At 36.4% G+C, this 23531-nt stretch overlaps 1 protein-coding gene across 5 annotated transcripts in view; it reads right to left on the bottom strand.

Moving 5' to 3' along the window:
• The window catches only part of PCGF5 (polycomb group ring finger 5), a 127505-nt gene that overhangs the window by 16715 nt on the left and 87259 nt on the right, over positions 1 to 23531 (bottom strand). For 4 of the 5 annotated variants that reach the window (XM_038578180.1, XM_038578179.1, XM_038578181.1 and 1 more), the window contains 3 exons: positions 20888 to 21036; positions 5781 to 5879; positions 3052 to 3141 (listed from right to left, as the gene is read on the bottom strand). In XM_038578180.1, the coding sequence (XP_038434108.1) occupies positions 3052 to 3141; positions 5781 to 5879; positions 20888 to 21036 (338 nt within the window). Of the gene's footprint in view, positions 1 to 2846; positions 2917 to 3051; positions 3142 to 5780; positions 5880 to 20887; positions 21037 to 23531 lie in introns of all 5 variants that reach the window. The other variant, XR_005380416.1, reaches the window with a different exon arrangement.

Below are 23531 nucleotides of genomic sequence, written 5' to 3'. Positions count from 1 at the left end.
GCACGATCCTGGAGACCCGGGATCGAATCCCACGTCGGGCTCCCAGTGCATGGAGCCTGCTTCTCCCTCTGCCTGTGTTTCTGCCTCTCTCTCTCTCTCTCTCTGTGTGTGTGTGTGACTATCATAAATAAAAAATAAAAAAAAGAAAAAAAAAGCTGGAGGCCTCACTGAGAAGGTGACATAGAAGCAAAATTCTTTGAGGGAAGAGGGTGAAGAAAAGGATTCTGGTGGTGACTTAGGGAGGCAGGGGAAAGCCCAGTGTGTTAGAGGAAACAGAAGTGAGTGGGGCCAGAATGTGGTGAGCCAAAGAAGAGTAAAGAGTAAGATCACAGAAGTGTCTGGGAAAAATTATGGGGGTCTGTATCTATAGGTTCCTGGAAGGACCATGGTTCTTATCTACATGATAGGAGATGTCACTGGGGAGTTCAAAGCAGAGAAGTAACATGTTCTAACTTGTCTCAGGAGGATTGCTTTGGCTGCTGTTCTGGGCAAGGACAACAGGGGAGCCCCAGGTAGAGGCAAGAGTGGAAGCATGGAGCCTAGGTAGGAGATTTTTATAGAAGTTCTGGAGAATGGTGACAGTAGTTGGGCCCAGAGTGGTAGAAGTGGAAATGGTAAGAGATAACTGGATTCTGATCATGGTATTCTGATACGAGAGGTCATAGAATATGCTAAGAATAGATGAAAGAAAAAGAAACTAATCTGGACTGATTAGGGATTTTGGCCTTGGAAACTGGAAAACTGCAACTCTAAATCTTGGGACTACTGAGATTGTAAAGACTGAAGCTGGAAATGGTTTTGGAGGAGAACAAATAGAAAAACAGGTTTGTCATGCTGAAAAAATTAAATGGACTAATATATTACTTACCATTGTACTAAATATAAAATGTGATCATTTTTCTATTGATTTAGTTTTTACCTAATGAAAAATCGTAAGGTACTGAACCATTCTCCCAACCAACTTTTATTAAAATATGCCTTAAACAGGGATCCCTGGGTGGCGCAGTGGTTTAGCGCCTGCCTTTGGCCCAGGGCGCGATCCTGGAGACCCGGGATCGAATCCCACGTCGGGCTCCCAGTGCATGGAGCCTGCTTCTCCCTCTGCCTATGTCTCTGCCTCTCTCTCTCTCTCTGTGACTATCATAAATAAAAAAAAAAAAAATTAAAAAAAATATGCCTTAAACAACAGGAATTTAAACTATCAGATGTGTAACCAGAAACAGAATGAAGTAAAGACTGACTTAACGGATAGTCAACAACAGTTTCTACAAATTAGCTCTTTCATGCTTTGACTTTAAAATAACTGGCAGTGTGGGTGACCTCTAAGAAGGGATTGTGTGAAGGACAAGCGAGTGCTAGCAGAGGTCTTGCAATAGATGACTTTTTACATCTCTTCAACAAACAAACTAGGTTTCTTACAGCAATCTTAGTCCTAGCACTTGAAAATCATTAACACATATTAAAATGCCAATGACTTATCAAAGAAAGCTAAAAGAATATCATTATGATATTATATGTAATATCACAGTATCAAGGTCCCAAGTGGGCTGAACAAGGGAGAACGGACTACCTCTGTACTCTGATCTGCACCTGGTACCTGAAACATTTTGGTTGAAGGATTCAGTGTGGGTAATGTAGAACCATTTCAAAAAACTATAAATAATGTCCTAAAAAGGCAGATAGTAGTTTACCAAATACAAAGATAATTAGATTTGTTTTTTAAAAAATGAGGCTTAGAGAGATCTAATATGTTCTTCCAGGGCACATGACTAGCAGGTAACTGGTACTACAACATAATTTTTTCTTCCTGGTCATGAGAATTCAGCCTCATAAGGAAGGCTTTGCGCAAGTGGGACTCAGGAAAAAAAAAAATCTGACTTTAGAAGTTAGGTGCTTCATTTGTTGTTCTATCAAGACATTTCTGAAAAACATAGCTAATTTTCCTGTCCATTGAATACAACACAATAAAAATGTTTTGAGGTTTTATAACCATTCCACAGATGTTCACATTCCATAGAAATATGTTTTTGAAGCACCGTAACATGGCAACTGTCATTATATTCAGATTCTGTATTACCTGTCTTTGAGATTACATTTCTTAATTTTGTCTTTATAGTTAATTTATATTTTCATAAGAAAATGTAGTAAGACCTAGCTTATTAGAGAGATTAAAATACACATAGTTTAGAAGTATGACATATTGTACCATAAACACCATAGAATCTTAATGTCCGACAGGACCTTGGAAGTCACCTAGTACAACCTTCTAGTCAATCTCAATGTGTATTCATGTAATCAGATTATAAAGAGAATTTCTGGTAGCATTACTACTACATTCCTCACTCAGCTTTATAAACCCTAGTCCCTCAGATTTCCTTACTATCAATGTTGTACATAACTCTGAAAAGATATGCTTGAACCTTCTCATTAACCCTAAGCAGACATATGGTACAAAATACCATATGGGTTTTTTGGATTTTCTCAGGTTTTCTCCTTTTACATCATTTCTCCCATATTATCTAGGGCCTAAGCCACAATCTAATTCTGATGTCAGAAAACCACTGCAAACTCACTTACCCTTTGGTCCAATTTTACACTTTCATATAAAGGAGGTACCTGAAAAAAAATTTACCTACATTCTACCCTATCTGGCCCCTCTGCCATAATCAAAAAGTAGTATCAACCATTAAACGTACTAATCAGGGCAAAACTTAAGTCTCCTCACTTGATTCCATGTAGTTAGAAGTTCCCGTATTTTATAGGGGTTTAAAAAAAATATAAGTGCCATCTTCTCTGTCTTGAGGTTAGTAGAGTTCTGAACATATTTAGATGGGTTTTTAACTCACCTTAAATATAACAAAACCACATTTAACACAGATCTTGGTCTTGTACTTGGGACCAATTATCATGGAACAGCTGGGATAAACAGTAAAAGGAATCAGTTTCTTCTCTTTCCCAAGCTAGTTTTGTTTGTTTCTAAGTAATACTGTTAAATATGAGTAACAAAATGGCATATAACTATACACGTAGATAAATATAAAAGCAAATTACGTTTTCGCCTCTTAGTCGCCATCTTGTCATGTAGATGAATTCCATAGTGTGATCCTTCCCCATAATTTCACCATTGCACAGCACATCCAACTTTAAAAAGAATAGTTACAGATCCATTAACATAATTTTTAATTTATTAGCTTCTTATACTTTCCCCCCAAATTTCAAAAAAGATTCAAATAGGTATAACAAAATAGAAGTATTAACCATTATTCAAAAAGAACACTGAATATTTTTATTTAAAGCACTTGATCCATCTCATAACTATTAACAATTCAGATATAAGTAACATAAAGCAGTACTGGTCTTGTCCCACATACCTGTCACTCAAGTCTATACATATAATTTTAGAACGCAGTGTAAGCTTTCTCACTCCATGTCTCTGCAACCTTAAAGGTTTAGACATATTTCTGTGATTGCCTCTTACAGAATGAGAAGGAACTGTGAGATCTCACAGCACCTTTGGCTTATGGATTCACTTCTCAGAATGCTTTCACCTTCTCAAGATTAGAGGACTTGCTTTCCTCTTGTTATTTTGTATTCAAAGAAGATAAACGAATGAATGTGAATAGAAAATTTATGGGGACTTCAAGGCATTTGAGAATTTCTGGTAACTGCCTGCAGCTAAGTTGATAGAACAATTAGGACCATGCCACAAGCCTGTATCTTCTAGGGCTTTCTGGCCTGTTTTGCTCAGTTGGTAATTTACATAATACTTACAAGACCCTCTTCTCACCTTTCATCAAACTTCAAAAAAGGCTGTGCTTTCCAAAGCTCACTTTTGCTTTAAAGTTGCAGGAACCAAACAACCCTCCAAAATACTTAATTAAGAAGGCCCCAGGAACTGTGGTGATTTATCAATTCAATAAAACATAGTTAAATGTTTATCATAGGTCCCTATAAATAAAACATTTCAATTCTCTAGCTATTAAAGGCAAACTATGATAGAGTTTAAAGTGTGAGAAGGGGAAGAAGAATGGGTTTTAAATAATTCTGTGTCTGGTTAGACAGACTAGAGAGTTTTGAACTTTAAGTCTAAAATGAGTAGTGTTCCAATTGCATTAGACGAATTTTTAGCTAAATTAAACTGATGCTTTTTGATGACTTATCTTGACTTCCATGGACCTCAAAATGTTTTTTTAGACATTTTTAAAAGGACAAAGTAGATAATTTTATTTTTTTATCTTGCATGCAAAATAAATTCATAAGCAAAGAGATTTAGGATGCAACACCTAATTAGGTATAGTGCTTCTGTTGTCATTTTAAAAAACTATCTTGCCCAATTAGCAATGCTGTTGCAAAAGCTTCAGCTGTTAGATATTTCATTAAAATATCACCTTATGCGTTAGACAGCAAAATAAGGGGAGGACCAGTGAATTTTCCTAAAAATCATAGGAAAAGTCCTATCCCTGTTGTTTTCTATGGAGAGATATAATATGTGCCAGCAGTGAGACTGTATAAAGAAAAGATCCTCGAAGCTCTAACAAGTTCCTTGGAAACTAGAAAATAACTCAATGGGTCACACTTAAAAGTAAGGAAATAAAACTGCATGTGGTAATTTTTAAGAAGAGAATTAAGTACAAAAACCAAATCATAAAAACAATTTCATTTTCTATTTTCACTGTTACCTAAGTTGTTATCTTTTATTTTACCAAGTCCATATGGTTTTGATTAACTTCTATAATTTTTTCCCTAAGGTAAAAGTTGATGTCTCTGGAAATGTTCTGATATTTGTAGGAACAAACCACAGTAAGAATTTTTAATTCATAGGTTAATTAATTGTCTGAGAGAAGTTTTTAAATAAATTTAGGATCAGAGGCTTCCTCAAAATACAGACTTAAGATTTGTCAATGCCTGTGTTCAAATCCTATTTTATTTCTCCTATGATAAACTGCTCATATTAAGATTAGTGTACATAATGAAGAACTAATGTTGCCTTTGATATCTTGGTTTATACAGGAAATTAGTCTCGGTTTTTTCGTTTTTTCAGAAGCTACTATCAAAACCCAAAGGGGAAGAAGAGAAATTAATAGAAGTTGTTAAGACTGCCATTTGAGCAGGTGAGAAATAGTAGCCAAATCTCCTCTTTACGTTATATCTATACTCCTAGGATCACTAAACATTGAACACCTTACAAGCTGTGCTGTGATCAACATGAGGGCAATTTACCTCTCCTGTAAGGAAACTGGTAAATTGCATTTATGCGGATGCCATTATGTTGGTTTTACCTACTGCTAAACAGTATCATTTTTGCATAGCACAGAATTAAAGGAACATTATTTACAAAATCCTTTTACATAAAAAGACAATGTTTTACATTCTGAAAAAGAAGTCTATAAGGACCTAGTAAAAATGGATCTCAAAGGTCTTGCTAAAAAACAAAAACAAAAACAAAAACAAAAATGCTAAAAGCATGTTGGCAGTAAAAAAAAAATTAAAAAATCCAGTTAGCTGTGGTATTTATTTTGGGAACACATAACTTATTTAAGTATCTCTTCTAATTGTAAACCACTAAATGCTTTTAGTATCGTGTTTTAGTCAGATGTTAAATTAAAAATTATAGATTATATACAGAGAATACTATATTCTCAGAATTAAATGTTTAACATGAAAATAACCTAAGTTTCCACAAAAATTTAATGTATTCTCAGTTAATATTTACTTCTTTTGTTAGAATTTTACTTCAGATCAGAATTATCAAAATGATCAAGATGAGATTATTAACTTACCTCATAAGAACTTGGAAGTTTTAGTTTTAAACTTAAAAATTTTTTAATAGTTCCCACAGTTACACGTGTAGAACATCGAATGAATTTCTTCATTAAACCCTAAAGGAAATACAGATTACTAATTAAAACATTCTACCTTATTTTAGTGAAACCAGAGGTGTTACTTCCACTATCATTTTAAATATTTTCAAAATATATTCTAAAAACATTTCAAATTATAGTTCTTTAGTACTAGTGAGTAAAAACTGTTCCCAATTCTTGGATACTTACATGATGTTCTTGAAGAATGTATTATCATGTATACTAGGAAAATCCTAGGAAATCGATAATCTGCATACCTTTAGACAATTTGGTTAACAACACATTATGAGTTTAATAAAAAATTAAGGTCACAAAAAGCATATAAAATATATAATATTACTTCTAAAAGTATTAGGAATATTTTTAAAAAAGTCTCAGAACTTGAAAATATCTTTTAAAAGAGCAGTGATTTCAAATGGGGCTCTAAGGACCCCCAGGGTTCAACAGAGGCCAGTTAGGCTACAAGATCCCCTACAAATAATAGTCAGGTGTAATGGACTCTGGTTGGGGAGAAACATGCCCCAGTCAGGGTCTGATGTGCTGTGGCAGTATTTTACTGGAAGAACAATGTTCTGTGTGCCTTGATTTTTCTCATTTTATTAGCAGTACTAATTAAGCATGAATATCACTAAAATATAAAAACCAATCCAAATGAATGCTCAAACTGAAAATTAGTCAGAATGAGGTTTGTAGACATGATAAACATGAACTAATTTCTGAAACAAAATTACATTTCCAAACCTTAAAAGTTATCAATAGTAAAACAAAAACCAGCAATTCAATCTTTTGAAGATATAAAGTATTACTTCTACTTCTAATGTACATGATATTAGGTCAGCAAGCAGAATTGTTCTTAAATTAACCAAGTCAAAAGTAGAGCCATTTGTAGGGAACCTGGGTGGCTTAGTCAGTTAGTGTTGGACTCTTGATTTTGGATCAGGTCATGATCTCAGGGTTATAAAATCAAGCTCCACCTTGGGCTCCATGCTGGGTGCAGAGTCTGCTTAAGAGTCTCCCTCTCCAGCCCTCCCCACAAACACACGCATTCTCTCTCTCTCTCTAAAAAAAAAAAAAAAATAGAGCTATCCAGGTAGTATCTATTAGTAAATGTATTCCTGGGAAAATATATTTCCTAGCAAAGACCAGCAGAAACACATTTACAAATGATAGTTGGTCACTATTCAGATGATAAAGTATCCATTGAAAGAAGTCAGAAGTTACATCTAAAGCCAAACATACTCTAGCCATTTCAAATGGGAAGCCTGATATTCTAGACAGCATGGAAACAAAGGGATAAATACGAACATAGATCTTCCCTGTTGTCTATTTTCATCATTTCAACTACCCCAAGGTTTCTTGTCTATTTTCTTGTTCCAAACAGTTTATAGAGAATTCTTAGCACATTTTCTATATTTAAGTTAGAGTATAATATGGAGTACTGGAAGACCCTCTAAATGTATCCCCCTCTGCAAAGAAATCTCAGGTGTTACAAGAATCTATAGAAATGACCATGGCATCACTACCCATAACTTTCCAGAAATTGTTAATAAGGATAGAAGTGTCAGTAGAGTTAAGGGAAGATTTTAAAACTAGGCAAAAGTCTGTTTCTGGAATTTATGATTTAATAAAGTTTGACATTAATCTCTAATGAAATTCTGGCCTGAATTACTTGATTTGTAAGTACTCAGAAAAATGACAATATAATAATTATGCATTTTCTTTCTATAGAAACAGTTTACAATTATACCAAAGAAACCTTGCTATTTCCTAGCTAGGTATATCCTGAAATTGCTATACAGATCTCTGAAAAGTAATCAACACGTTTTAAGAGAGACAATGACAATTAAGAGTGCTCAGCAGAGATGACAAGGATGGTGGGGAGAAACTTAGATGACCAGAAGAGCAGCGCTTCTTTCCTGCCATTTCATTTCATAACACACACACAGAATATAGAAACATTTGTACTATACACAGGGTGTTAAGGGGAAACTGCTGCCTGGGACAATGGCTACACAGCCCAGGCCCTGCCAGCTGCTCTGGTGGGATCAACATTTCAGGCTACCCCATATATCTGAAGAAATATTATATGGAATAAAGACTTATTTTTTTTTTTTTTTAAGACTTATTTTGTGTTACCAGAAGGTTACCTTTCCTTTTCATGGCACAATGCCCTCGCTTTCTAACCTCTCCTGGCCTCAAACTCAGGCCAGGAGAGGAAGAGTTCAAAAAAGGCTCCTTTCTGGAGGCATTTTCACGCTTTATTCCTTTTTTAATTTTTTTTGAAAAAAGATTTTATTTACTCATGAGAGAGAGAGAGGCAGAGACACAGGCAGAGGGCTCCATGCAGGGAGCCCGATGTGAGACCTGATCCCAGGACTCCGGGATCACACCCTGAGCCAAAGGCAGACGCTCAACCGCTGAGGCACCCAGGCATTTATCCCTTTCTTTTAGAAGAGTTAAGAGACTATATCTGAAATCAGCTAGCGGTCAATATCGTTGGTTACACAGTCTTCTATTTGTAGGATATAATTCAACTAACTTTAGTTCTTATGATAATGGTTGAGGTTTTTGTTTATTTTTTTTTTAAAGATTTTATTTATTTGAGAGAGAGAGGGAGAGAGAGAATAAGCATACAGTATGCGGCCTTTGTGTCTGGCTTTTCACTTGGCATGTTTTCAAGGTTTATTCATGTTGTAGCATGTATTAGTATTTGATTCTAGTTTATAGTTTATATAACCCCTTATCAGATAGATCATTTGCAAATACCTTCTCTTATTCAGTAGGTTGCCTTTTTGTTTGCTGGTAGCTTCCTTTGCTGTGCCAAAGCTTTTAATTTTGGTGTAGCCCCAATAATTTATTTTTGCATTTTATTTCCCTTGTTCAAGGAGACATATCCATAAATATGTTGCAAGGGGGGTATCCAAGAGATTACTGCCTATTTTTTCTTTTAAAGGAATTTTATGGTTTCAGATCTACATTTAAGTCTTTAAACCATTTTGAGTTTATTTTTGTGTATGATGTAATAAATTAGTCCAGTTTCTTTCTTTTGCATGTAGCTGTACAGTTTTCTCAGCACCACTTATTGAAAAGACTGTCTTATCCTGATTGTATATTCTTGCCTCTTTGTTATGGGTTAATTGATCATATAATTAAGGGTTTATTTCTGGACTTCCCACTCTATTCCACTGATTTACATGTCCATTTTTGTGCCAGTATCTTACTGTTTTGATTACTATAGCTTTGTAGTAGATCCTGAAATCAGGGATTGTGGTGCTTCCAGCTTTGTTATTCTCAAAACTGCTTTGAATATTCAAATCTCTTGTGGTTTCATACAAAATTTAGGATTATTTGTTCCAGTTTTATGAAAAATGTTATTTGTATTTTGATAGGAATTGCATTGAATCTGCAGACTGCTTTGAGAAGTATGGACATTTTAGCAATATTAATTCCCCCAATCCATGAGCATATCTTTACATTTGTGTCATCTTCAATTTCTTCCAAAATTTCTTCTCGTTTTCAGAGTACAGGTCTTCCCCCTCTTTACACATACTAGAAGATGTATTATTTTTGGTGTAGTTATAAATGAAATTGTATGCCTAATTTCTCTTTCTACTACTTTGTTATTAGTGTAACAGATTTCCTTAATTTTATATCCTGCAACTTTACTGACTTCATGTATCAGTTGTTTTTTGGTAGTCGTTAGGGTATTCAAAATGTGGTATCATATCATCTGCAAATAATGAGATTAACTACTTTTTACCAAGTTAGATGATTTTTCTTTTTGTTTGAGAATTTCTTTTTATCTGCTCAGCTAAGACTTCCAGTACTATGTTGAATAAAAGCACCAAGAATGGACATTTTTGTCTTGGTCCTGTTCTCAAAGGAAAAGCTGTTTTTCACCACTGAGTATGTTAGCTGTGGGTCTTTCATATATGGCCCTTTTTATTTTGAAGTATGTTCCCTCTAAACCTACTTTGTTTAGAGTTTTTATCATGAACAGATGTTGTATTTTATCAAATGTTTTTTCTAAATCTGTTGAGAAAATTGCATGGTTTTTGTCGTTCCTCTTGTTAATGTGACGTAACATACTGATTTGCCAATACTGACTCACCCTTTCATCCCTGGAATAAATTCCACTTGATTGGGGTAAATGATTCTTTTACCTTGTATATAATTCTTGTATCTTTGAATTGAGCTTGCTAATATTTTATTGAGGAATTTTGCATCTTTGTTCATCAGGGTTGTTTGCCTATAGTTTCTTTTTTTTTTTTTTTTGTAGTGTCTTTCTGGTTTCAGTAATGCTGGCCTTGTAGAATAAATTTTGAAGATTTCCTTCTGCTTCTGTCTTTTCTAATAGTTGAGAAGAATAGGTATTAACTCTTCTTTAAATGTTTCATAGAATTCACCTCTGAAGCAATGAGATCCTAGACTTTTGTTTGTTGAGAGTTTTTGATTACTGATTCAATTTTGTTACTAGAAACCAGTCTGTTCAAATTTTCTATTTTTTCCTGATTCAGTTTTGGAAGATTGTATGCTTCTAGAAATGTATTAATTTCTTCTAGTCTATCCCAATTTCTCTTCTTTCATTTCTGGTATTATTTGAGTCTTTTTTTTTCTTTTTGAATTTAGCTAAAGGTTTATCAATTTTGCTGATCTTAAAAAAAAAAAGAACTGGTTCTTCTTTTTTTTTTTTTTTAAAGATTTTATTTATTCATGAGAGACACACACACACACACACAGAGAGAGAGAGAGAGAGAGAGAGAGAGAGAGAGAGAAGGGGGCAGGCAGAGACACAGGCAGAGGGAGAAGCAGGCTCCATGCAAGGAGCCCGATGTGGGACTTGATCCTGGGACTCCAGGATCACGCACTGGGCCAAAGGCAGGAGCCAAACCCTGAGCCACCTGGGGATCCCCAAGAACTGGTTCTTTGAAAATATTTTAATTATTAATTTTAGAGACTGCATGTGTGTGAGTGGGGAGAAAGGCGGAGGGGGAAAGGTGGAGGAAAAGGGAGAGAGAATATGAACCAGGCTGCACAGGGTACAGAGCCTGATGAGGGCCTCAACCACTTGATCCCAAGACCATGACCTAAGCTGAAGCCAACAGTTGGACACTTAACTAACTGAGCCACCCAAGTGCCCACTAGCTCTTGGTTTCATTGATGTTTTTTCTTTCTTTTTTTTTTAGTTACCATTTACTTCTACTCTAATCTTTATCATTTTCTTCCTTTTGCTAACTTTAGACTTTTTTTCCTAGTTCCTTTAAGTATAGGTTAGAGATTTTTTTCTTATTTCTTAAGATAATCCTGTATTGCCATAGATTTTTCTCATTTAATTTTGAGAGTGTGTGTGTGCGGGACAGCTGAGTGGCTCAGTGGTTGAGCGTCTGCCTTTGGCTCAGGACATGATCCCTGGATCCAGGATTGAGTTCCACATCAGGCTCCTTTCAGGGAGCCCGCTTCTCCCTCTGCCTATGTCTCTGCTTCTCTCTCTGTGTCTCTCATAAATAAAATCTTAAAAAAAAAAAAAAAAAAAAAAGAATGTGTGTGCAAGCAGGGGGGGTGGTGGAGACCAGAGGGAGAGGAAGAAATAATCTCAAGCAGATTCTATGGCCAGTGCTGAGCCTGACACAGGGCACAGTCTCACAACCTGGAGATCATGAACTGAGCTGAAATCAAGAGTCAGATGCTTAACCAACTGAGCCACCCAGGTGCCACTGAACTTCCCTCCTAGAACAGCTTTTGCTACATTCCAAAGACTTTGGATGGTTGTATTTCCATTTTTATCTGTCTTCATGTATTTTTTGATTTCCTTTGATTTCTTCACTGACCCATTGGTTGTTTGGTAATATGTTGTTTAGCCTCCATGTGTTTATGTTGTTTTTTTCAGTATTTTTCTTGTAACTGATCTCTAGTTTCATACCATTATGATTGGTATAGACGCTTTTTATGATTGGTCTTCTTAAATTTATTGAGACTTGTTTTGTGGCCTAATATGTAGTCTATCCTAAACAATGTTCTATGTACACTTGAACAGAATGTGTATTGTTTTGGGATGAGATATTCTATATATATTTGTTAAGTCCAGACTTTCCAGACTTAAATCTGTTAAGCTCTCTATATATCTGGCCTAATGTGTCATTCAGAGCCATTGTTTCCTTGTTGATTTTTTTTCAAGATTTTATTTATTTATTCATGAGAGAGAGAGAGAGAGAGAGAGAGAGAGAGAGATAGGCAGAGACACAGGTAGAGGGAGAAGCAGGCTCCATGGTGGGGGCCTGACGCGGGACTCAATCTCGTGTCTCCAAGATCACGCCCCGGGCTGAAGGTGGCACTAAACCGCTGAGCCACCTGGGCTGCCCTCGTTGATTTTCTGTCTGGATGATCTGTCAATGTTAAGAGCAGTGTTAAAGTGTTCAACTATTATTGTATTATTGTTAATTTCTCCCTTTATGTCTGTTAATATTTACTTTATGTATTTAGGTTCTCTGATTTTGGATGCACATATATTTACAATCAATTGTTAAATACTTTTGTTGGCTAGATCCCTTTATCATTATGTAGTGCCCTTCTTTGTCTCTTGCTACAGTCTTTGTTTTAAAGTCTATTTTGTCTGATATAAGTATTACTACCCTGTGCTATTTTTTTCCTTGCTTCCATTTGCATGGAAAATCTTTCTACCCCTTTACTTTCAGTCTATATGTGTCTTTAGGACTAGAGTGAGTCTCTTGTAGGTATCATGTAGATGGCCTTTTTAACTTATTTTTTATTCTTTTATTTATTTTTTATTTTTTACCCATTGGTTACCCTAAATCTTTTGATTGAAGCATTTATTCCACTTACATTTAAAGCAATCATTGATAGGTATGTATCTATGTATTGCCATTTTGTTAATTGTTTTCTGGTTGTTTTAGTTCTTCTCTGTTCCTTTCTTCCTCTTCCTTATGGTTTGATGGCTCTCTTTAGTGTTAAGCTTGGATTCTTTTCTTATTTTTTTGTATATTATAGGTTTTTGATTTGTGCTTACCACTGGACTCATATATAGCATCCTATGTCTATAACAGCAGTCTGTATTAATTTCATGATCTCTTAAATTTAAATTTAAACACATTCTAGAAGAATTAAATTTTTACTCCCTCCTCAATGTTTTATGTATTTTATATCTTTTTATTTTGGGTATCCCCATGACTAATATTTGGGGATATAACTGATTTTACTACTTTGTGTTTTAACCTCCATACTGGCTTTATAAGTGTTCTAATATCTTTACTACATGTTTATTTTTACCTGTGAAATTTTTTTCCTTTCATAATTTTATTTCTACTTACAGTCTCTTCTTTTCACTTAGAGTTTCCATTAGTATTTCTTTCTTTTTTTTTTTTATGATAGTCACACACACACAGAGAGAGAGAGAGAGGCAGAGACACAGGCAGAGGGAGAAGCAGGCTCCATGCACCGGGAGCCCGATGTGGGATTCGATCCCGGGTCTCCAGGATCGCGCCCTGGGCCAAAGGCAGGCGCCAAACCGCTGCGCCACCCAGGGATCCCCCATTAGTATTTCTTATAAGGCTAGTATAGTGATGAACTCTTTTAGCTTTTTTATCTGGAAATCTCTTATATATCTCTCACTTTTGAACAGTAAGTTATCCTTGTTTGTAAGTTATACGTTTTTTCCTTTCAGCACTTCTGGCCTGCAATATTTCTGCTGAAAAATCACCTGATATTCTTTTTTTTTTTTTTTTTTAAGATTTTATTTATTCATGAGAGACACAGAGAAAGAGGCAGAGACATAGGCAGAGGAAGAAGCAGGCTCCTTGCAGGGAGCCCGATGCGGGACTTGATCCCTGGACCCAGGACCGCACCCTAAGCCAAAGGCAGACACTCAACTGCTAAGCCACCCAGGCGTCCCATCAGCTGATATTCTTAAAGGGATTTCCCTTATATGTAACTCTGTTTCTTCACTGCTTTTAAGATTCTCTCTTCGTCATTACTTTTTGGTATTTTATTATCATGAACTTCCTTGGGTTCACCTCATGAGGAACTCTCTGTGATTCCTGGACCTGGATGTCTATTTCCTTCCAGACTAGGAAAGTTTTCAGCTATTATTTCTGTAAATAAGTTTTCTGTGCCCTTCTCTCTTTTGCTTCTGGAATCTCTATAATGTGAATGTTTTTATGCTTGATGATGTTTTAAATTCACTTCACCTTAATTTTTATTTATTACTATTTTTTTTGTGGTTCAGCTTCATTGCTTTCCATTACCCCGTCTTCCAGTATGCTAATCCCTTCTTGATCCACTAATCTGTTGATTCTCTCTAGTATATTCTTCATTTCAGTTATTATACACTTCAGTTCTGACTAGTTCTTTTTTTATCTATCTCTTTGTTGAAAAGTTCTCAGTGAGTTCTTTGACTCTTATGTCTGGTGTGTATCTTTTTTAAAAAATATTTTTATTTATTTGAGAGAGAGAGAGAGAGCATGAGCAGGGGGGTGGGCACAGGGAGAGGGAGAAGCAGATTCCTCATTGAGTAGGAAGCCCAACATTGGACCCTGAGATCATGACGTGAGCCAAAGGCAGATGCTTAACCAACTGAACCACCCAGGCACCCTAAGTATGGTGAATATCTTTATGACCATTACTTTGAACTCTTTATTAGGCATATTGCTTACTTCCATTTCATTTAGCTCTTCTGTAATTTTGTCTTTTTCTTTCATTTGGGACATATTCCTGTCTCATTTTGTCTCTCTCTTTCTATATACTAAGTAAGTCAGCTATATCTCCTCGTTTTGAAATAACTGGCCTTATGTAGAAGAGGTCCTATAGTGAAATACCTCTGGTCACCAGAACAAGGTGCTCCAGGTGTGTCCCCTGTGTGGGCTGCCTGTACCTTCCTATTGTGGTTGAGCTGTGATTGCTGTGGACATGCTGGTGAGTGAACCTGGCCTTCAGCCAGGTTGGCCACAATGACCTGCTTCACCTGCTGTGGGCACACTGGGCAGGGTTTGTTCCCCATGCTGTTAAGAGGTCTGGCTGAAGCTGCCATGGCTTGCTTGTGGGCAGGGGCTGGCACACAGCCTAGCATTCTTGCTTAGCTGCTAGGAAGGTGTGGATGCAATGATGGGCTGGGCTTGCCTCCTTCCTGAGAGGCTTGGATGCACCTGCCATGGGCTCATTGATGAGTGGGGCTGGTACTCAGTCTAGCTGTCTGTAATTAACCTCTGCAACAGCTGCAGACACATTGAAGGGCAGGGCTTGCCCTGTGTAGCTAGCTAAAAGGCCTGGATGCAGGAACTAAGGGTGTGCTGGTGTGTGGGATTAAATGTTCTCCTCCCTAGGACAGGAGTCACTTTGGAATGGTGTCAGGTGTGGCTAGGACTGCCTATTGGGCATGGCAGAGCAGGAGCTACTTAGGAGGGATATCTGCAGAACTGAATGTGTTCAGTGGGGTAAATATGCAGGGGAATCCAGGAGTGTGGGTTATGTGGTGTTAGCAAGGTAGATGGAGAGTGTCAGAACTGGTTCCTGCAAGCATCCAGCTACCTAGGCTGGGGGAGGGCAAGAAAAATAGCATCTGCAAACAGTTTTGTTTCTGGAGAAATCTGCAGATCCCTGCCCCACTGGTACAGGTTCTAAGATTAGTTGATATTATCCTTCACATATACCTCAAGTGCTTTTCAAATTGTTGCTGCTGTGTTTCAGGCCAAGTTAGTGTGCTGGCTCTCTGAGGGTAGGTACTTGGGTTTCCTATCACCATTCAGCTCTCCTAGAGTTAAGCAACACTGGTTTTCAAAACCAGACATAATAGGAACTCATTTTCCCAGTACGGGTCCCCAGGACTGGAAGTGACTGGTATGGGGTCTGATCTCCTTGCTCCTCTGTGCCTTTGATGTCCCTCCTGTTTGTGGTTACTATGCTTTCCAACTACATCTTCACTCCTTTTACCCTTTTTTTTTTTTTTTTTTTTTTAAAGATTTTGTTTATTTACTTGAGAGAGAGCAAGTGAGAGATAGAGCATAGGCAGGAGGAACAACAGAGGGAGAAGAAGACTCTCCACTGAGCAGGGAGCCCAGTGTGGGGATGGATCACAGGACTCCAGGATTGTGACTTGAGCTGAAGGCAGACGCTTAGCTGGCTGAGCCACCCAAGCGCTCCTCTTTTCACCCTTTTTGATGTAGCTGCCTTTCTATGCCAAGCTGTGGAAGATCTGTTCTGCCAGTCTTGAGGTCATTTTTAGAGTTAGTTGCAACATATGTAGTTGCTGCTTTGGTGTGTTCTGTGGGACATGGTGAGCTCAGGATCCTGTATGGCCTTCATCTCTCTTCTGTTCTTATACTTTCATTTAAAAGTTTACATATGGTTTCTTTTAGTTCTCTGCACACATTTAAAATGGATGATTTAAAATCTGTATAGGTCCAATGTCTAGACTTCTTCAGGGACAGTTTTAATTGACTATTTTTCCTGTTTATGAGCTATACTTTAATTCTATTTTTCTCATAATTTTTTTTGTTGAAACTTGACATTTAAAATAATATAATATGGCAGCAATGGAAATCAGGTTCCCACATGCCTCTTAGGGCTTGTTACTGTGGCTGTATCTTGTTGTTTTTCTTTGTTTAGTGACTTTTCTAAACTAATTCTATGAAGCCTGCATTCTTTACAATATGTGGCCACTGAAGTTTCCACCCACTGGTTGGCAAGTGACTGAACAGAGATTTCCTTGTACATTTGGAACCAATAAATCTCCCAGTCTTTGCTAAGAGACAATATATTTTGGGGCACATCTCCAACACTCACTCAAACAGGTTATTGACAACTCTGCCTTAATCTCATATCCTGCTTATGCAGAGCCTCAAGGTCAGCAAGAGGTGAGAGTTTAAGGCGTACTTAGGTCTTTCCTGAGCATGTACACAGTCCTATGTATATGCTTGGAATTGGAGATTCCCAGCAATATGTTAGAGCTTTTCAAAGCCCCTACAGACTTTGATATCTACAGACATCTTTTTCACCAGCTTTTCCTTTTAAGCTTTTTGGTTGTCTACTGTTTCTACTGTTTGCCCGAAATATTATCTATACCTCAGACAGCCATGGAGTTCAAATATTTGTAATTGGTTCTGAAAAATGTTCTGCCCTTCCCAGCTGACAGAATCTTTTTCTACTGGTCAATCTCCATGTCAGGTCTAATACAGCCAGCTCATAAGTGAGGTGTTCCAAAGACTACCAGACAGGTCAAATAAAAATAATTATTTGGCCAATTAGGCTTTGAAATAGTTCCACCTGTTATGCCCTTCGGTGCCTGAAAGGCTATAGTGGGAAAGTTGGCTGTTCTTTTTCAAGGTTACTCCAGAGCTGGAGAGTGGGAGATTGGACTAAGGCAAGTTAAAATGCCACAAACCTCACCGTTCACACCATTTTCTTGATCAAATGCTCTATGGGTTTCTGCAGATCTTTTTATTTTTATTTTTATTTATTTATGATAGTCACAGAGAGAGAGAGAGAGAGAGAGAGGCAGAGACACAGGCAGAGGGAGAAGCAGGCCCCATGCACCGGGAGCCCGACGTGGGATTCGATCCCGGGTCTCCAGGATCGTGCCCTGGGCCAAAGGCAGGCACTAAACCGCTGCGCTACCCAGGGATCCCTGCAGGTCTTTGATTAATTACCAAATTTCTGAAAAAGTTGATTCTAAGAGGTGTTTTTTTTTTTTTTTTTTGTAGTTTTTTTTCATTGCTTTTATGGAGGAGTGAACTTTTGAAGGGCTTTATGGTACTATTTTCACTGCCTTCCTCTCCTGATTTTGATTTTTGGAATTACAAAAGTAGTAAGTACACTGTATAAACTGTACATGCAACTACGCCACATTTGAGAATCACACCCTACTGCAGAGAATTGAGATGCCTGAAAAGGCTGTAATGAAACACAGACATGGTTTCATTGCCTTGAAGAGGTCTGCAATCTAGTTTCAAGGATAAGACATATCCCCAAAAGATAAAAGACAGTATCAGTACCTGCTACCTTCAGAAATACAATAATGCTGACTTAATAACCACTTGAGGTATAAATGCAAATCCTACAGAATTTCAGAGAAGGGATTCACTAGGTTTGAAAAAGCATCACAAAGAATAGAGGTCTCTGCTTGAGTTTTGACAGATACATAGCAAAATGGTGGGTGAGAAGAGGCAAGAACAATGGGTATAATGGGAGATAAACTTATCATGATAGGGCTAGTTAGTGGAAGGCCCTGAATGCTAACATAAGATTTGATTCTATAGGCCAGAAGGTGGCAAACTATGGCCACAGCCCTCAAGACAGAATTACCTATTTTTGTAAGTAAAGTTTTATTGAAACACAAGCCAGTTCATTCACTACTATCTAAGGCTGCATTAGCACTATAATGAGTAAATGGAGTAGTTGCAACAGAGACCATATTTCATCTCTCTTTTTATACCTTTGTTGGGAGTTTCATAGGGCCTGAAATATTTACTATCTGTCCCTGATGTTGGCCATGACTCCGGCCCATACATTCAGGCTGTAGCCTCAGCCTTGGATAATAAAGAGACTGCTCAGAAAAATCTATACAAGGTGAGCAGCACTAGACTGAGGGGAAGTTTTCAGGACTTACGGCTAGTTGGAGAAAAACAGTAAAAGGTCAAAGATGACTCCAAGGTTTTGAACTTGTACGATTGGTACAAAGATTGTAGTGATAACCACAAAATAGCAAGTTTGGAGTACAGTTAGGTAAAAGTATAATGAATTTGTCTTTAAATATGTTAAGTTTCAGGTGTTACTAAAACTTCCAACTAAGATCTTTAAAAAGTAGGTTTCTTCAACTTGGGCGTGATGGCAGGGTTGGAAATGGGGACTTAAAAGTTCTTTGCAGACAATCATCATATGGTTTCACTCATATGGGGAATATAAAAATTAGTGAAAGGGATCATAGGGGAAAGGAGAGAAAATGAGTGGAAAAAATCAGAGAGGGTGACAAAACATGATAGACTCCTAACTCTGGGAAACGAACAAGGGGTAGGGGGAAGGGGAGGTGGGCGGGGGGGATGGGGTGACTGGGTGACAGTCACTGAGTGGGGCACTTGATGGGATGAGCACTGGGTGTTATACTATATGTTGGCAAATTGAACTCCAATAAAAAAAATACAAAAAAAAAAAAAAAGAAAAAAGAAAAAAGAAAAACACTAAAAAAAAAAAAAAAAAAGTTCTTTGCAGAGTTTAAGTCACAGAAAATAGAAGTGACCTCCTAGGATAAATCCAGAGAGAGAATAATTGAGTGGAAGACTAGGTATTATGAGATATTCACATATATCAAGTAGAAGCCAGTAAGAAGGAGAGACAGCACAGAAATGGCCAGAGAAAAAAGGTAAGAATCAGGGTAGCAAAGTAGAAGTCTATAAGCTATGAAAATTGTTTTATGAATAGAAGGCACAAGGATGAAGAAAAGTTTATAAAGGAAAGAGTAAATGGATAAAAGGTCAACTGGGATGGTGAAGCATCAGAAAGGTCAAGAGAATATCAAGGAAGCAGTAATTTTTCAGAATCATAGCTTTAATACTAGAAATTCTACAGGAAGGAGACTTCATATTTATTTATGAAAAGATATTCAGCTTTTCTACTGACTGAATTTTCAAGATACAACATACAATTTATAAGATAGTAACTCATGTATCAGAGAGCTAAAGGATGATCACAATCTCCATTAAGAACAATCTATTAAAAAGAGGATTACAGAAATGACTGGCAATAAGAGATTAAGATTTTTAAAGACCCTGGAAAAAGACTTACAAAAAGGAAAGAGCATAAAAAAAAAACAAAAAAACAAAACAAAAAAAAAAAAAACAAAACAAGAGAAGCCTGGAAAGACAAATAGGTCCCATGGCCATGTCTCTAAAGACTGCTGCAGTTTATATACATGCCTTGTCTAACCACCTCTTAACTAAATTACTTTTTTTTCATAACTGTTTCATGGAAAAATCCTGCTTAAAGTTCCTTGAGTGAGTAAATTCTTTCTTATTACTTATCTCTTCACTGAATCACTATACTCCTTTATATTCTTTGTTGTAAGATGCTAGGAAAACTTAATCTGAGTTGAAAAATTATTTGTTCTCAATTTCCTAGTAGGAAAATATCATTAAATGTATTAGTGAAAAATTCAACCCACTCACATATTTTACAAGGGAAGTAAAAGAAAATAAGAGACACTGAGTATGGGTATTTATATAAAACATGGAATACAGAGAGGAAAAACAGTATTTTCAATCGTTGACAAAAATTTCATTTAAGAGCTAAAGTTGTGAACATTCATAATGAAAAGGGAAGCTGCTTGCAGTAAAAAAGGCAGAAAACATTATTTAAATAACACCATTTAAAGACCAAAGAGGATAAATTAAAGTGAACAAGGTGTTTTAAACTATTATATAGATTGTTCACAATAAGGTTGAAATAGCAAGTACATACAAAGGGAAACAGGATTAGAAGTGGCGATTCTACAGGAAATATCTGGGAGACTTCAAGACTTTTAAAGTTAGAGGTACTTTAGGACACCTAATTTTACTTCAAAACCAGTTATATTATTTATAAACTGTATTAGCCATGACATGAACAGTTTTTTGAGTTGCAAATAAAAATAGAAAAATAAAAATGAGGAGAGGAGGAATGAAACAGTTGGAGACACTGCCCATCATGTGATGTAATGAACTGAACTGGTTACCACACATAAACTGGGAGAAACAATGTATATGAATTCCCAACAAAGGTATAAAAGGTGACAGAAAAATGGATGGGGTGATTCTTGGAATTAGCCACTAGGTGGTGGCATTGGCCCAGGACTGTTCAGTTGTGGGGGCTGGAAATCAGGCGTCAGTAACTGGTGTCCTTTGTAGCTACAGGGCTGTCAGAGAATAGCATTCTACTTGATTATGTTAATAAAAATTTTGAAAGCCAACACTAGCTAAAATTCATCAACAAATTATCAAAGATTTACTATAAAGTGATTATAAAAAATATAACTGTGCTTGTCCACTCACCTTTACTACATTGTCCCCTGATTGTCCATTATTTCGTAAACAATCTAGACATATAGCAATTTGTGGGTCACTTCTGTGATAGTCCTTATCATCTTGATTTTCATCACCTTCTTCATCTACTTTAGGTTTGTCAACTTTTGAAGTATCATCTGTATAATTTAAACGGAACTAAGTTAGATGTAACTCAAAGTTGATTTTAAGGTTAAGCAACAGTATATTAATCATCGAGCAAATCATCAAGTTAAGAATTTTAAACATTTTTGGTTTGATGAAGAATAAATGAAAATTTTAGTATCTTTAAAATGTTCCAACCAACTCAATAATAGAAATATTTTTAAAAAGCCATCAGTGACTTACTAACATAACCTAAAATTTCTAGGCTCACTGGCCAAATGAATGATTCAGGACTAGCTATATCTGGCCACAAAAATGATTGCAATTAGTGATTAGACCACTTAGAAAGTAGAGAGGATATAAAAATATTCCAAATTCTATATATATTCAAATTGGAAACCAAGTACTCTTTTTAAAGTATCAAATACTGAGTTCTCAAAATTTCAAATTATTATATATTCACAAAATCAACTAGTGAAATATGAGAATTAGCTTTTTAAACCTGTATGTAGCTATGTAACATGTTAAATCCATTAAAGAAATCTGAATCACATGCTTTGTTATGTACGAATGTATTTAACCTACAAAATACCTGCAGCCTATGTATAATACAACTCCATGTGCTGATTCACTTATTTATGGAGTCCCTTTAACTCTGTGTTTGATATGCATTGTGATACACTTGAGGGAATACTGAAACTAGAGGGTTATCACCCTCATCCTCACAGTGGTCAGGATACAGGAGGAGGGAGATACAGGCAAGTAAAGAAAACAGACCGATGGGAAGTATAATAAGGACTCTGATGGAAGAGGTAAAAATAGACTATGTGGGCACATATAAGAGAGGTATCCAAACTCTGGGTGAAGCAGAGATTCAGGGAAGATTTTCAGATAGAATATCTCTAAGCTGAAACTTGAAAGAACTAGCCAGTCAAGCATTATGGTACAGAAAATCCCAGAAAAAAGGAATGACAGGTTAGCTCCTCTTTAATGCCTAATAAAAGCATTACAGTTGTATTATAGAGGGCAGGTGGGTTCTCTTTCTTGTGCGTTCTTTTTTTTTTTTTTTTAAAGATTTTATTTATTTATTCATAAGAGACACAGAGACATAGGCAGAGGGAGAAGCAGGATCCTGCAGGGAACCTGATGCGGGACTTGATCGCAGGTCCCCAGGATCATGACCTGAGCCAAAGGCAGACACGCAACCACTGAGCCACCCAGGGGTCCCTGCTTTCTTTCTTCTATATATTTATATAGAATCCACATAGACAGGAGCTACCTTATATGAACCAAACTCCCAGCACCAAGAAGATTCAAATTCTCTACCCAAACTAAACATTATAAAATACTTTAAAAAGGGAGAAATATGGTTAAAGAGAGATACACACAAAGTAGGCTATAGTCCTTCATGAGTCCATCTATACGATACACAGAGTCATGGACTAAACCTACTATATATTTTCTACTGACAATTTCTTGGTTTCCTGTTCTCTTGAAAAGACAGTCAAAAATCGGAACATACAGTAAACTTTATATTATCTATACATAAAATTATAGCACTACTGTCTAAATTGCAACTTACACTTGGGTAAAACAAGTCTTTAGTGAAATCATTTTTTTGTTAGGCTTGGCTTCTTTGCCCATTTTGTTTGTTGTTATAGATAAAAAGATAATCCCTAACTACCTTATTCCAATAATTGAAAACTATTCTCAAACTTCCCCTGCTATTAGAAGCCAGTCTTGAACTGTTAAATTGAACTAGTTAAAACTATCATCCTCAGTTTACAGATGAAAAGAGACAGCATCTTGATTTATAACTGATAATCCTATGATCTTAAGGGTGAAGACTGAGCTCACAATGAGCCTATAAAAACATGTATACATCCTTAAAAGATTTCAATGGTATTTAGGCTATCCCGAAATAAATCTCATATTAAGTAACAGGAAAAGCATATTCTTCTTTATTATTTCAGATATGTTGTACTTTTTTTTCTATTGTGTGAATTATACATACTAAAAGCCTTTTCTCTGCCCAGTAATGTTTGCCACTTTGCTGAGACTATTAAAAATTACTGATGGTGGAGTCTCCTGGGACCCAGAAGAGAAATATGGACACTCAGTTTAAGTGATGGAGAAAATTCCCGTAAGAATCTAGAAATATTTTTCATTTCCCAGGACATATAAATTTGTATAGTCTGAGTTCCACATATAAAAATATAATTCCAGATTATCATAGCATAGACAGATCTCCTGATCTGGCACTCAGCTACATCTTGGTTCCTTCTCCAATAAGGCAAACATACAAAATAAAATAAATAGAAAACCCCCTCAGGGTTTAGCTGCAGACCCTGGCTATTTCTTACTTCAATTTCCTTTAGCTCTCCAGCAAATATTGTTATAATGAGTAGTCAGTTTTCTCTTTTTTTTCTTTCCCAATTCTAATTTTTTCTATTTCCAATTGCTTTCAATTGGTGTGACTCCAGATTTACACAGATGTATATAAAATCACATGATTTTATACAAAAGGATC

This window comes from Canis lupus, chromosome 28, assembly GCF_011100685.1.
Source record: "Canis lupus familiaris isolate Mischka breed German Shepherd chromosome 28, alternate assembly UU_Cfam_GSD_1.0, whole genome shotgun sequence".
Taxonomy (NCBI): domain Eukaryota; kingdom Metazoa; phylum Chordata; class Mammalia; order Carnivora; family Canidae; genus Canis; species Canis lupus.
This window is presented reverse-complemented; position numbering and strand designations above follow the sequence as displayed.